The sequence below is a fragment of the Chlorocebus sabaeus genome, chromosome 17, assembly GCF_047675955.1.
Source record: "Chlorocebus sabaeus isolate Y175 chromosome 17, mChlSab1.0.hap1, whole genome shotgun sequence".
Classification (NCBI taxonomy): domain Eukaryota; kingdom Metazoa; phylum Chordata; class Mammalia; order Primates; family Cercopithecidae; genus Chlorocebus; species Chlorocebus sabaeus.
The window spans coordinates 29,862,631-29,878,239 of NC_132920.1; the positions used below are offsets into that span (position 1 = coordinate 29,862,631).

At 47.4% G+C, this 15,609-nt stretch overlaps 1 protein-coding gene and 1 pseudogene across 2 annotated transcripts in view; both read right to left on the reverse strand.

Moving 5' to 3' along the window:
* Positions 1–2,943: 2,943 nt before the first annotated feature.
* TRIM26 (tripartite motif containing 26) overlaps positions 2,944–15,609 on the reverse strand; it is a 29,414-nt gene continuing 16,748 nt past the window's right edge. The window contains exons 4-8 of one of the 2 annotated variants that reach the window (XM_007973281.3): positions 14,523–14,753; positions 8,125–8,147; positions 7,546–7,661; positions 7,295–7,327; positions 2,944–5,039 (exon numbers count right to left, since the gene is read on the reverse strand). In XM_007973281.3, the coding sequence (XP_007971472.3) occupies positions 4,357–5,039; positions 7,295–7,327; positions 7,546–7,661; positions 8,125–8,147; positions 14,523–14,753 (1,086 nt within the window). In that variant the 3' untranslated portion in view covers positions 2,944–4,356. The remainder of the gene's footprint in view (positions 5,040–7,294; positions 7,328–7,545; positions 7,662–8,124; positions 8,148–14,522; positions 14,754–15,609) is intronic. The other variant, XM_007973283.3, reaches the window with a different exon arrangement.
* On the reverse strand, positions 5,057–6,124 carry LOC103222330 (polyadenylate-binding protein-interacting protein 1 pseudogene; annotated as a pseudogene).

Below are 15,609 nucleotides of genomic sequence, written 5' to 3' on the forward strand. Positions count from 1 at the left end.
GATCACACATCATAAAATAGATAATAGGTCACCATCTATCACAGACTTCTTTCAGTTTCCTGCATAGTACTAATTACTTTTTTTTTTCCTTTCAATTTTAACGTATTGCCTGTCACCATCTGCTGGAATATAAACTCCATGAGTGCAGAAACGTTGTTAAACTTAGCACTGTTGTAACCTAGAAACATCCTGGCACATCACGGGCACTTAATAAATGAATTCAGGAGACATACGAAGCCTGGAGATAACAGATTTGAAAGAACAGAGAAAACGGGGAAAAGTCAACAAGAAATAATTCAGGCTGGGTGCAGTGGCTCACGCCTGTAATCCCAGCACTTTGGGAGGCCGAGGTGGGAGGATCACTTGATCCCGGGAGTTCAAGGCCACAGTAAGCTACGAGTGCACCACAACTAGAACCTAGGTGACAGAGCAAGATCATATCTCTAAAATAATAAAAATTCAGCCAGTTGTGGTGGCTCACACCTGTAATCCCAGCTAGTCAGGAGGCTGAGGCAGGAGGATCACTTGAGCCCAGGAGTTTCTAGGCGGCAGTGAGCTCTGACCCCAACACTGCACTCCAGCCTGGACAAAAGAGCAAGACTACATCTCTAAAAATAACAATGATAATTCAATAAAATTTCCCAGAAATTTCATTCTGAAAAGCTAAACGTTTCTAGAATGAAACTGAAAAGCTATACGTTTCCAGAATGAAAGAGCCCACTGATTTAACCAGCACAACGGAGGGAAAAGCTCATACAAAGTCACATCAAGAAATCTAAGAGTAAGGGCATGGAGTCGCATGCGTCCAATCCCAATGCACTGGGAGGCTGAGCATCACTTGAGACCAGCCTGGACAATAGAGGAAGACCCGTCTCTACAAAAAATAAACAAATTAGCCGGGTGTGGTGGCACGCTCCTGTAGCTACTCAGGAGGTTCAAGTGGGAGGAATACTGGAGCCCAGGACTTTGAGGCCACAGTGAGCTATGACTGCACCACTGCCCTCAAGCCTGGATGACAGAGTGAAACCCTGTCTCTAAAAGACGAAAGGAGGGGGACCACAGAGAGAGGAGAAGGGAGGAAAGGGAGGAGGAGGAGAAGAGTAAGAACACAGACAAGACCCGAAGATTCCGGTAAAAAACAAAAACAAAAGAACAGACCATATACAAAGGATCAGAACTCAGGGTGTCACAAGAATTCTCAACAACAAAGGATGCCAGAGGGCAGTGGAGCAATGCTTTTGAAATTCTGAAGGAAAATTATTTTCAACCATGAATCCTAAACTTGAGGAACCTAATTAAGTATAAAAGTGGGATAAAGATATTTCCAGATATTCAAGATTTAAAAAATTCAACTTCCATGCACCATTTCTCAGAAAGCTCCTAGAAAATGTTCCTCCAAAATGAAGTAAATTAAGAGAGAAAACATAGGATAAAGAAACAGAAGCAATCTAGGACCCCCAGTATGATAGTGAAGGAATATCCAGGAAGCCAGGTACAGGTGAGGAAGCAGCTATTCCAGATTCAAGGCCAGGAGGCTTAAGAGATGCATCAAAACAAAACTGGTAAGAGCACCTGGTGAATGAGGACCTGGAGATTTTGACAACCGTGAAGGAGTTTGGAGTACAATAAGTAATAAAGACATAGGAAATGATGCAAAAAGGGAAAAGGAACTCCAGGAAGACAAAAGATTCTGCAGGAAGGAAAAATGATCGTGGCCACATGCACAGCACAGGTGTGAATAGCTTTTACACATATGTAATAACAAGCACACCGAATACTTGTTTAACCACATTGAAGGGATGGTGATGGATGGAAGAGAATGTCTGTGTGTGTGATAAATGATAGAGAGAGCAGAGGGCTACATCTTCGTGCTCCACAGTGGGAAATGAGAGGATAAGGCCCCAAACATGAGTTATTTAGAAAAAATCAAGGCAAACACAAAACGGTTTGCTAAAAGGTATGAACTGGGTCTTTGGAGGGAGGAATGGGGCAGGGAAATGTGCCTATTTGTAAGAAGCACTGTAGAAATAGTTTACCATATATGCAAGTATAGTTATAAAAAACTAAAAACTATGAATATAAAAAATAAAAAGGAAAACTTACGAGTCCACAAATGAGAGAACAGAGAATATGCTCTTTGCCACTAGCGTAATTTTATAGATAGTTTTGTATAATCCTCCCTTTTCCATCTTTAAGATGGCAATTTAAAAAATCAGAAAGGACTGTCGGGCGCGGTGGCTCACGCCTGTAATTCCAGCACTTTGGGAGGCTGAGGTGGGGGGATCACGAGGTCAGGAGATTGAGACCATCCTGGCTAACAGGGTGAAACCCCGTCTCTACTAAAAATACAAAAAAAATTAGCCGGGCATGATGGCAGGCGCCTGTAGTTTCAGCTACTCAGGAGGCTGAGGCAGAATTCCATGAACCCAGGAGGCGGAGCTTGCAGTGAGCCGAGATCGCGCCACTGTACTCCAGCCTGGGTGAGCGAGGCTCCATCTCAAAAAAAAAAAAAAAAATCAGAAAGGACAAGAAAAACAGTTGACTGTGTTAGGAGGCAAGGCTGCACATTCTATTTCCTCTGGGGCAGTGCTCATTTTCCAAGGAAGAATTTTGGGGGTGCTATACTGGATGTCTCCCTTCTCAGGGAGAGTCATCACTTGCTCCAAAATGCTGGACCTCAGCTCAAGGGCACCACTGCAGGAGGAATAACAAGGTGGAGACACACAACAAATGGTCTGTGTCCCGCAGTAGGCTCTTTTTGAGGGACTTCCAGAAATGACAGCACGTGTGCAAACAGAGAACAGAAAGCAAAGTTACAGTTACAGAAGGCACAGAAGGAAAACCTTCGGCTACTGCTACCAATGGAATTTCTCTGTAGCCAGACTGAGGTCTGGTGGCATTTGAGATACAATATAGATCCTACAGATATACATTTCCAGACCGTTCATTCAACAAGTCTTTATTGAGCACCTACTCTGTGCCCAGCACTGCACTAGGTGCCATCAGAATACAAGAGTAGTATGTTATCCGCCCTCCAGGAGCTTACAAAACTAGAGGCAGAAATAAGATGTACATGTGACTCAGGCAGCATGTGGCACACACAAAGTGGGCAGCTCTGAGACAATGGTGGTCAAGAGACCACTGAGACCCGGAACAGTCTCTTACAACAGGGTGGAGGACTTAAAACTTGGATGAACAGGGACTGGCAGAGCACTTGGAATGGGTAAGGTCAAGACTGGGAGATCAATTTGGCTGGAGCAGGGGAGCTTGTGTTAAACTGTGGCCATGAGGGGCGCCTGGACAGAGGCTGGGTCCGTGGGCAATGAGGAGACACGTTACTCCCTCTCTTGACATGAAGACCTGGTGGACTTGTGGCCTCCTGCTGCCTTCCTTTCCCTGTCTTCCCATCTCCACTCTCTCCTAGGAAAGTGGAACCTGGAGGCTGAGTAGGGCCAGGGACAGTGGATTAACACCCTGCTGGGGAACGTGGTCAGAACTCCCCAGGCAGGGGAGGTTCTGTTCCACTGGATATTTGTCTTGGTGTTTTTGGATGTGCTAATCAAGAGCAAGATGTTCTGGATTCTTAAAACTCCCCCCACAAGGACCAATCCAGAGATAACTTATTGATCAGTGATCACAGCTGGTACCCCAAAGCCGTGTATGTCTGGATCCTTCTCTAAGACCACAGATAGCTCCAGAGATTCCCACATCCTTGGCTATGGAAATATGCTCAGCCCTGCTTTCAGAGAAGCCTGGACTCCACTCTGGACCCCATGAGATGATATGCGCTGGTACTCCAGGCCTTAAATGGCTTGGGAAGCCTCTGGATTTTCATTGTTTATTTTCAGCATTGCCGTGTATGCTTAACTCTGAGATGGGGTGGGGTCGGTCTGTTTAAAACGCCAGGGAAGGCGGGCAGCAGAGTGGATTTGTGCAAGAAGGAACCTGTAGGGTTTAAGGATAGCAAAATGATCTTAGGCATAATCAACTGGTTTTTCCAAGGTCTTGCCACGGTGGGCAAGAAAATGCTGTGTCAGGCCCTTACTCCACAGAGAGTGCAGAGCCGGGGCCAAGGTAGTGGTCAAAAAGGAAAGGAGCCCTCATGGACTCCAGGGCCAGAAGTTCCCTCGGGAAACTAGCAGGAGGTGGGAGAAGAGCCCCATTAGGGCAGTAGATGGAGCAACAGCACTGAGTGAGACCTTAGGGGGCCAGAGCGACGGGGAGGTGGCTACCAGTGGATATGGGGTCCCTTGCTCCAGGTGCTCAGGCCAGGCATCCCTTCCCCCCATTGAGAGTCCTGGAATTCCAAAGAAGTGAAGCATCTGAGGGTGTGGGGCCAGGGGCAGATGTCAGGGTTCAGGGTCTCAGCAGGAGGCGCGTTCCTGGCCACTTGAGCCACAGGAAGGGGACCAGGCGCCGGGTGAAGGTGGCAGTGAAGGTGTAGATGAGTTCCTGTGACTCTGCGTTGGTGAAAGTCACAGTGCCCCCTTCATAATCCAGGGCGATGCCCACTCTCCGGGGCCGCAGTGCTGGGAAAAGCTCGGCCTCGGGGCTGGTGTTGGCCCAGATGCCGGAAGAGGAGAGGCGCAGTGCCCACACGCCATCCTCTGGCCGCAGGGAGAGGTCTCCCTTCCTCTTCATAGAGTCTCTGGCCACCCCCACCATGCAGCTTTCCAGAACTTCCTCCTCTTCCTCCTCCTCTTCTTCCTCTTCATCACCCAACGATTCCTCATCTTCGTCTGTTTCCCAGTCATCGTATCCATCCCCATAGCCGGCCTCCTCTTCCTCTTCCTCCTCTTCTCCTTCTTCCTCCTCATCCCCATCTTCTTCATCCTCAGACCAGCCCTCCCTCTCCACTTCCACTTCCCAGTAGACCTTGCCCCAGGTGAAGCCCTTGCTGCCCAGCACCCCAGGCTCACAGTCAAACTGCTGGGGGTGCAGGTAGGCACTCTTGTACAAGCTAGTGTAGGTCACGCACTTCCAGTCCTCTGACAGCTGCAGGTACCCACTGGCCGACTGTGGGTCCAGGGTGACACTCACTGTGGGGACAAGGGGAAAAAAAAAAAAACAAAACATCACTGTTTTGTTTTTTTAAGTTAGAGGGAATAAAATTTATTTTGGCAGACAGTGTTGAACAAAATTAAAGTTGCATATATTAGTAACGTAACATCCTTAATTTGGTATAAGTGTGACACATTTTCTGGCTTTGTATTCTGCTAAATCACCATAACTAAACTGCTTTATAAACATGATATAATGAAATTTAACTTTACTGTTTTCGTTTACGCTCTGATTCCAAACAAAACTTCATAAGCTTCCTCTATCTCTGGATCTCTGGGTCCAACCCATCATCAATATCATCCAAGTGTGGATCACCAGCCCCTGATAAATCTGTTCCACTTTCTTCATAATCTAGAAAAAAAGTCCTCTTTTTCAAGTAACTCTTGATATGCCTCTTGGGAATCTGGATTGGCTGCAGTGAAACGACCACTATGAGATGTATAAAATGCTGGTTCATTCACATAGTAATTGGGATCTTTTTCTGCATGATGAAGTTGCATGGACTCTACCCCAGTTACTGCACTGGAGCTCTACAAGCTTCAAGAGCATCTGCTTCACGTCTCTGCCACAGTTTGCATCTATAACAATATTTTCAATTTCCTAAATAATTTCTTCCATATCAGTCCCTCCTTTTTCCTTCCAAGCATCTTCCAAAACTGACCCTGTCAACTTCAGCAATTTTATTGCACAAATTAAGCTGTCATCCATGGGATTAGAAAAGAGGGCATTCAGGCATTCGGCAACTCCCAAAGACCAACCTGAAGAATATCTGCCCTTGTAACCTGTCCATTTGTTCCTCTGATCTCCAGGTTACGATAAAGCTCTCCCAGAAAGGGTACAAATGCATGAAATTGTTTTGGAGTAACTTCATCCCCTTTTGCAGCTTGATCTTTAATGTCATATTCAGTCCAACATCTTTGAAGTAGAAATTTGCGGAAGGTGCTACTCTACGTGCTGTCAGATGATGGGCCAGGTAATTACACAGGCGAGCTCCCATGTAGGAGAAATTTGGGGCCAGGCACAGTGGCTCACGCTTGTAATCCCAGCACTTTGGGAGGCCGAGGCGGGTGGATCACAAGGTCAGGAGATCGAGACCATCCTGGCTAACACGGTGAAACCCAATCTCTGCTAAAAATACAAAAATTAGCCAAGCATGGTGGCGGGCGCCTGTAGTCCCAGCTACTTGGGAGGCTGAGGCAGGAGAATGGTGTGAACCTGGGAGGCAGAGCTTGCAGCGAGTCGAGATCGCGTCACTGCACTCTAGCCTGGGTGACAGAGCAAGATTCCATCTCAAAAGAAAAAAGAAAAAAAAAAGAAATTTGGGACAGATGTGTCCTCTGAGTTCCACAAGTTCTTGCAAAGCATCATCTATTGTAATACAGGCATTCAGGGTCTCTGCAAACTGTTCAGTTTCAGTTTCAAAACCACCAGGCTGCTCTGTAAGATGGTTCAAGAAACCCTGAACATGTACTGAGAGTGGGATAATCCTCACCGTCATCCTCATAGGATTCTCTATAATTAGAATCACCTGACGGGTAGAATTTGATGGTATTCACAGACAGCTCAGATGTTAATAAAGAACCTACAACCACCTAAGGTTTAACCACTGCTAACTCAGTTCTGCTGTGGGATTTTATCCTGTGAACTAGATGGAGCTCTCAGGGCCTCGTTTGCTCCCAGACAGTTCGACCTCCTCAGTGGTTCTCAGGAAAGCAAGTGTGAAAGTGGGCCAGGAGGAGACCACCAGTCCTCACAATCCAAGGGGCACCACTCCCATCTTCGTCTATGTGGATGGTGCTCTTTGGTGGTTGGTATGCAGTGTACAACCTAACTGCAGGGCTGAGAGGAAGCACAGTAGTGGGGCCTCTGGTGGATATGGCCTCTGGCCTTAGGTTGCCCCTGCTGTTTGCTCTGAATATAGGAGCCATGCAGACAGGAAGATGAGAGAAAGCTCAACCACAGGAAAAGGACTGGTGGTAGGACCTGTGAGAATAGGAAAAGGAAAAGCAAACACAGGGTAGAGAAGGGTCAGACTAGCAAGCAAAGGCCTCAGTAGACTAAAGAGTAGGCCAATTAGAAAGTGCAAGGAGAGAGGGGGGCTTCTACTGTGCAGCTGGGAAATTCTTCCTGTTGCAAAAGGGGCTACCTGGGGAAAAAGGGGGCAGTCAGAAGCTCTGCAGGCGGAGTTTTCTATATTTGATGTACATCTGGGAACCACCCTCTAGACACTCACCTGTCTTATATTCCAAGTCTCTCAGCAGCTTCCCTGGGGAGAAAAAAGGACAGCAATGACTCAAGTCCCACGAATGCATGAGCCCATTTCTTGCTTGGGCAGTATCAATTTCCTGACAGGGATCCATTTCTAAGGCAGGAGGCCCTCAGAAGAGTGAGACTCGACAAGGTGATGGAAAGGAGCCGGCTGCCCTCTTTCTACGAGGTAGCCCTGCTCTGACTCCCACCCTTTGTGCGCTCCCCAACCCTTACCCTGGAATTCCCTCAGGCCTCGCTGCAGAGAGAGGAGTTTATCTGAGAATTCTCCGGTCTTTTTTTTAACCACTCGAGCGATGGGTTTCCCAACCCAGAACTTCTTCCGTGGATACCTGAGAAGATGACAGACGTAACAACCTGTTACTCAGCTCTTCTTACTTTCCTTCATACTTATCTCTCAATCCTCATGGCAATTATGAAGGGGAGAGGAAAGGTATGATTGTCCCCAGACAAGTGACAGAAAAACAGTGGCCCAAAGACACCAGCTGAGCCAGGGCTTCAGACCATCCAGGGCGCTCTGTCTCCTAAGCCATGTTTCTAACCTCTCTGCTCTGTCCCACCTCAAATAAGGCCAGTGGGCCAAGGAGCTGGGGTTACACAGAGAACTCACAAGGAGGAGAGCAAGTCTCCAGTTCTCAAGGATGTGTCCTGCTCCTCAGAAGGGCATCAGGATGAACCATGGGATGTGAGTACCTCTGGCACCACACCACTCCCCATGATTCAAATGGACCTGGTCAGAAGGGGAGGGAACATAAACAAGGGGGATGAGGTGCGCCGTGGAGAGGAGACTCTTACCTGTTTAGGAAGTCTCTCGTGTCCTAGAAGGGAAAAAAAAAAGCACAAGTATCAATACGAATCAAACAAGACTTCAATGCATCTGCACCCAACACTGTAGCAGAGGTGGGACATATCAGTGAACAAAACAAATGTGGTTGCTTTTTTATGGAGATGACATTCCAATGGGGTCACGGATAAAACAACAAGAAAACAAACAAAATCAGCACAATGACAGAAGCCACCATGGCTGGGGGATGACAGGGGCAACTTCTCTGGGAGATACCTGCGCAGAGAACTGAGGGATGAGAAGTACTGGCCAGATGAAGAGAGATAAGGTAAAACAGGAAAGGGCTCGGTGAAAGCAGCAGAGGCCAGATCGCGCAGGGCTGGATGTGCATGGTAAGGAGTTTGAATTTTTCTCCACGTACAGTGGAAAGCCACCAAGGGTATCAAGTAGGGGCACAATATGTGTGATCCGCTCTACATGTGGCTGAGACTGCTGTGTAACCTCCAGAGTCCACTCTCCCCTTCCTCCTTTTAATAATAGAAGCCCTGGAGTTATTGCTGGTCAGATGGTCATCTGGAAAGACTATCTTTTCCAGATCCCCCATGACAAGGTCTGGTCATGAGACTAAGTTCCAGCCAATGGAATGTGATAGAAAGCAATGACCATAATTCCAGGCATTGTCCTTTAAAAAAAGAAAATTGCTTTCTACTTCCTCTTTCCCCCAACTGAATTTTGGACATGGTGGTAGTGAGCCCAACTTTGACCACACAGCAGGGGACAACATCCCTAGAAGCTGGTAGAAGAACCACATGGAAGTAACCCAGTCCCCTGGATGAGCTTATGTACAGCTACTGTGATAGCTGTAGACCCTGCACCTCTGACCTGTTACTGAGGCAGAAATAAACTTCTATTCTGTTTGCGTCACTGTACAGCAGCGAGCCAAAACCCTAAGTGACCACTCACTTGGCTGTCCCACAGAGAAGGGACTAAGGAGGCAACAGGAACATGGGGCGGGGGTTGGTCTGGAGGTTTTTGCTGTGGACCAGGGGAAAGCTAAAGATGGCCTGAACTAAAGTGGTGGCAGTAGGGAGAAAAAGAGAGAAGCAATATATTCCAGGTATTTTAGACAGATTCAACTGGACATACTGGTAAAGGATAATCAACAACAGAGCATGGTTTGTATAGGAGGGAGAACGGTGGTGCTATCTCTGTGACAGACAGGTGGCAGGACAGGGTGAGTGGGAAGAGGGTTATTCTGAGATACTCAGATTCCCTTTTGTGAGTCAAAAGCCTCCATAATACTCTGTATTGATTTTTGCCTTCCTTTCACTCATTCCACAAATATTTATTAAGTGCTTCCTAGGTACCAGGCACTGATCTAGAAGCCTCAGAACAGTTTAAAAAAAAAAAAAAAAAAAAAGAGAGAGCGCGAGAGAGACAAATCCCCACTTCTGTAGAGCTGACATTCTAGCAGGGGGAAGTAGACAAAATAATCAATGTAGCAAATACATCACACTACGTGAGTGATACGCACCATGGGAAAAGAGAGCAGAGTGAAGGGGGATGGGAGCAGGGGCCGGTGGGGTGCAGGCTGGCTTCCTAGAGAGAGTGAGATTCAGGAAACAAACGGAATTAACAAATTGTGGCTGCTGATGACTGCTTCAGAAAGTTTGGGAAGAATTGTGAGTTTTACTCCAGAGGAGCAAGACAAGAAGTCAGAGGCACATCCCGACCCCCCACTATGAAGCAACTAAATGCCCAGAGACTGGTAGCAAATTTCTGGCCAAGTCCTCTAACACGCCCCTCAACACATGTAAGTCCAAGGCAGCTTCAGAGGACAGGCAACAAAACAGACAGCGTGTCCTGACAGCTCTGCTGACAAAGGTGGCATAAAAGAGCAAATGAATGGAGCAGTAGCTAGAGTGGGGGCCAGGGGCCCAATTGGGCCTATTTCCTGACATGAAAGTTTCTAGAACAGTAGAAAGGGACAGATATCACACAGGAGAAAGAAGAGTCCTCTAAAGGTTAAAGGTTGTGAGCAGCCCAGAGAGGGTGGGGTCCCAAGAGCCAGGGCAGGGCTGGCCCTGTCGAGAAGAGGCTGAAAGACTGAGAGGCCCCCATCCACAGCCACATATGGGGCCTCTGGAGGGAAGTGATCAGCCCACGTCTCCTGAAGGACTCTTCTCACCCAAGACATCTGAGGCTGTCATGAAACAGGCAGAGCCGAGCAGTGGGGCCACAGCAATGAGTCATGGCAAGCTCCCGGAGGGGATGTGCCTGGTTACTAACAGAGAGTATCAAGAAAATTCTTCACGAGGGTGTACAGCAGGAGAAGCAGGGTGCAAGCATGCCACCTGATCCTGCAGCGCCCTCCCGGGTTAACCAGGGCAGGATGCAGTGTCCCTTTGGGCCTCTCCTATCACCCCAATCCCTTTAATGTCTTCTTGATGCTCCCAGCCCATAGGTTTGTCTTTCCTTTTCTGTCACTTCTATCAAAAGGTCTCTTCTATTTTACACATTTTGTCCTGCTGTTTCTCCCTCTCACCTGTATTTCTATTTTTTTTTTAATTTTTTTGAGACAGGATCTCACTATGTTGCCCAGGCTGGTCTCAAACTCCTGGGTTCAAGCAATCTGTCTGCCTCAGCCTCCCAAAGTGCTGGAATTCTAGGTGTGAGCCACCACACCAGCCTCACCTGTATTTCTCTATCAGACTTCTGGACCCTATTTTAGGTCTTTTTCTTACTATACTTTGACAGCCAAATAATCTCTGGGAAAATATTAATGCTAATTAGGGAGTTAGCTGTCCAGTTCCCACGCGTTACAATCAACTCAAGCACACAGACAAAATCTACCAATACCATTTTTCTGCATATGGTTGGTTACCCAGTTTTCCCAGCACCATTTATTAAAGAGACTGTCCCTTCCCCCACTGTATGTTCTTGGTGCCTTTGTTGAAAATCAGTTGGCTATAAATATGTGAATTTATTTCTGAGTTCTCTATTCTGTTCCATTGGTCTATGTGTCGCTTTTATATCAATACATGCTGTTTTGGTTACTACAGCTTTGTAGTGTGGTACACACTACACACACACACACATATATATGTGTGTATATATATTTTTAAATGGAGTCTTTATTGCCCAGGCTGGAGTGCAGTGGCACAATCTCGGCTCACTGCAACCTCTGCCTCCCAGATTCATGCAATTCTCCTGCCTCAGCCTCCCGAGTAGCTGGGATTACAGGTGCGCACCACCACGCCTGGCTAATTTTTGTATTTTTTGTAGGGATGGGGGTTTCACCATGTTGGTCAGGCTGGTCTCAAACTCCTGACCTTGTGATCCGCCTGCCTCGGCCTCACAAAGTGCTGGGATTACAGGTGTGAGCCACCACTGGCTGTAGTATATTTTGAAGTAAGATAGTGTGAAGCCTCCAGTTTTGTTCTTTTTGCTTAGGACTGCTTTGGTCATCTGGGGTCTTTTGTGACTCCATATGAATTTTAGTTTTTTTTCTAATTTTGTGAAGAATGTCATTGGTATTTTGATAACAGGGATTGTATTAAATCTGTAGATTGCTTTGGATAGGATAGTCATTTTAACAATATTAATTCTAATCCACAAGCATGGAGTATTTTTCCATTTGTTTGTGTCCTCTTCAATTTCTTTCATCAATGTTTTGCAGTTTTCATTATAGCGGTCTCTCACCTCCTTGGTTAACTTAATTCCCAGGTGTTTTATTTTACTTTTGTAGTTATTGTAAATGGGGTTGCTTTATTGATGTCTTTTTTAGCTAGTTTGTTATTGGTGTATTAAAAATGCAGTAGACTTTTTATGTTGATTTTGTATCCTGCAACTTTACTGAATTTGTTTATTAGTTCTAAGAGTTTCTTGGTGGGGCCTTTAGGTTTTCCTACATATAAGTATAGCCGTTATGGAAAACAGTATGAGAGTTTCTCAAAAAACTAAAAATAGAACTACCATATGATCCAGCAATCTCATTACTAAGTATTTATCCAAAGAAAAGAAAATCAGCATATCAAATTGATACCTGCACACTCACGTTTATCGTGGCACTGTTCACAATAGCTGAGATGTGGACTCAATCTAAGCATCCATCAGCATACAAATAAAGAAAATGTAGTATATATACACAATGGAGTACTATTCATCCATAATAAATTTGAGTTCATGGAAGTAGAGAGTAGAATAATAAGGATTAGAGGCTGGGAAGGGGGCTGGGGAGAGGAGGGTAGGGAGAAACTGGTTAAAGGACACAAAGTTACAGCTACACGGGAAGAGTAAATTCTAGTGTTGTGCAGCATTGTAGGGAGAATACCATTAACTATAATGTACCACACATTTTCAAAAAGCTAGAAGAGAGGATTTTGAATGTTCCAACACAAATAAATGATAAGTGTTTGAGGTGATAGATATACTAATTACTCTGAGTTTATTATTATATATTACATACATGTATCAAAATAACACTCTAGGCCAGGCACGGTGGCTCATGCCTGTAATCCCAGCACTTTGGGAGGCTGAGGTCAGGAGTTCAAGACCAGCCTGGCCAACATGATGAAACCCTGACTCTACCAAAAATACAAAAATTAGCCAGGTGTGGTGACGCGCACCTGTAATCCGAGTTACTTGGGAGGCTGAGGCAGGAGAATCGCTTGAACCCAGGAGGCACAGGTTGCAGAGGCAGGAGAATTGCTTCAACCCAGGAGGCGGAGGTTGCAGTGAGCTAAGATTACACCACTGCACTCCAGCCTGGGAGACAGAGCGAGACTCTGTCTCAAAAACAAACAAACAAAAACCTCTATATCCCATAAATATATGCATTACATAGCACTAAAAATAAAAGAGAAAACACAAAACAAAAAAGAAACCAGTACCAATAACATTTCCTATACTAGTTTCAAGCAGATACCATTTTCTCTCTCTTCCCTTAACCTTACCCCACCCCAGCAAGAGCTGCAATCGGAGCGCTGAGTCACTGAGGGCCAGGCCTCTGCTCAGAGGGCCACTTCTCTGGGTGCATTAGGAAAAGGCACCCCTCTGGGCAGACGCAATGGATTTCAGCCCACCACATCCTCAGCTGTGTGCCTCTGTTCCACACGCAATAGGCATCCACACATAGCAGGGTTGTGGGGAGAGGAAGAACAGGGGCAAAAGGAGACGCAGAAAATGACCCAGTCAGCGTACGACGAGAGAAATCTGAGGGAACAGAATGACATCTGGAGGAAAAGAGGGGGCCAGAGAGACATTCTGGACAAAATAAGAACAAGAGCTCAGAGCCCAGGGGTCAGGACATCTGGGCTCCAGCTGTGACCTGCCACCTGCCACATGGTCTGGGACAAACTCCTTCCACTCTCTGGACCTCAGTGACTTCATCAGTAGGGGCTGGACTGGAAGGTCTAAACTCCCTGCCAGGCCTCATTCTGTGCATCTGAATTCACAACAGTGAGGAGCAGGTGGCCACTTCCTTCTGCAATCTGTCCTGGTGCACACACTGGGGAGTCCGCCTTGCCGTCTCTCCCTCCTGGCTATTGGTTTGCCCTGCCATCGGCCTGGGACCACCTTCCTAGAAATCCTGGGTGGCTCTGCTGCTGACAGACAGACCCAGCCACCCTAAACAGTGCAAGTGGGGGAATACCATCAGAGAGCCCCTCTCCTCCCAGCCTGTGAGGACAGGAAGGTTGAGCCCTCTACCCCTCCAAAGGCTGCTGGACCCTCTTCAGGGTAGTGTGATCCCCAGAGGCTCCTGGGGGAGGAGATGTGGTGCCATTTCAGCTTCACAGCCAGTTCTTCAGCCCCAAAGCCTCCCTTTCTCACTATCAAAGCCCCCTCCTCTAGGAGGCGCCCCGAGGCCCCCTTGCCTGCTTTCCATCTTGTTCTCTGTGTGGTAATCCCATGGGCCCAGAGAAAACCTGGCCATCTCTGTTTCCCTTCCCCAGTTTCCCTATCTCTTCCAGATCCTCTGGGCCTTTGAGAGGAGCTGCTGGTCAGCCCTCCCTCAGCCACCCCAACCACAACACCATAAAAAGTTTCCACCAGCTAAGTGTCTGCCAGTGACTTGTTAGAAGGGCTCGTGATGGCAGTGGTGAGGACGGAGGATGGTAAATGATAATAATTAATGATATTAATAACCTTCCCTTCCATTTTACACTATATCATTTAGTTTTTTGAATAGTTTTGTATAGAAAGTTTATTTTTTGAAGTGACACCATGCCAGTTATTTCATTTTATGCTCATGCAATCTACAGAATAATTGGCAGGGGGAAGGATTATCATCCCCATGTTTCAGATGACAAAACTGAGCCCCCAAGTCTCCTAAGGTCCTGCAAGTGAATGGCAGGGCTGGGACTCACCATCCTGGTCCCTGGCTCCCTGTCCAGGGATGGCCTCTCACCTGCATGAGCTCTGCAGCTGGCTGCTGTGCCTTGCCCTCCAGTTCGGAGATGACCAGGGCCAGCCGGGCGAGCTCCCCGACGCCCCGGCTCTTGAACTTCTCCCTGCCCTCTGTGAGCTCCTGCTCCAGCTTCGCCAGCTGTTCCAGCAGGTGTTCCTCCCGCTCCCTCAGGAACTGATGACCCTGCTCAAACTCAGCCACAATGTACTGCCTCTGGTCCTGGAGCTTCTTCTGCAATGGGCAGGAAGGGGAGAAGGGCTGACACCTCCACTCAGGGTGGAGGGCCCAGCACTGGAGGTGTGCAAGGCTGGTTCGTTCACCTCGGTACCCCCGTTCAGGAATTCTATAGGATCTGGAGTGGGAGGAGCTATAGAGGGCTCCTGGTCCATACTCCTCTTCTCAAAGAAGACACCAGTAATGAATTAGTTCAGTTCACCCCACCACTATATGATCAAAACCCTGTCTCTACCTTACTGGTCAGCCACAGTCTGTTCCAGCTAAGCCAGTACCATCTGGGGCCCCTGGAGAAACTCTGTGGGGCTCACTCATGAGCTGGCACACTTTTTCCTCCTGGACAAAATCTCTGTCACCTCTTCCAGGAAGTTTTGCTTGATTAATGTCATCTAAGCCTGACCAGTCCTCTCTTCAGCACCCCACTGTTCAATCTAAAATACCTATGTGTCCCTGACCCCGCCACATAAGACTGTATCCTGTTTCCTCAGCAAAACTGTGTGACATCTGCGCTTAGGGACCATGTCCTTTCCTGCCTCCAAATCTCCTCCCCAGTTGGGGTGAGGGGAGTCCTCAGTGGCCCTGTTGACTGGTGCTGGGCTGGGGGCAGCCATGCACACTGAGGGCCTGGAGGGGTCCTTGGACTTAGCCATCTCTAGCTTACTCTCTCCCTCTCCCCAGGCCTAATGACGCACCACTGGCCCTGACCCCACTACTCCTCCACTGCCCACTTCCTCAACATACACAGTTCCCCAGAAAATCAGAACCATTTGATCGGTTCCCCCACAACCCCATCTCTAATCAAGCACACAACGTGCTGCCTGTTTCCCAACTACAGGGTTGTCCCTCAGTATCA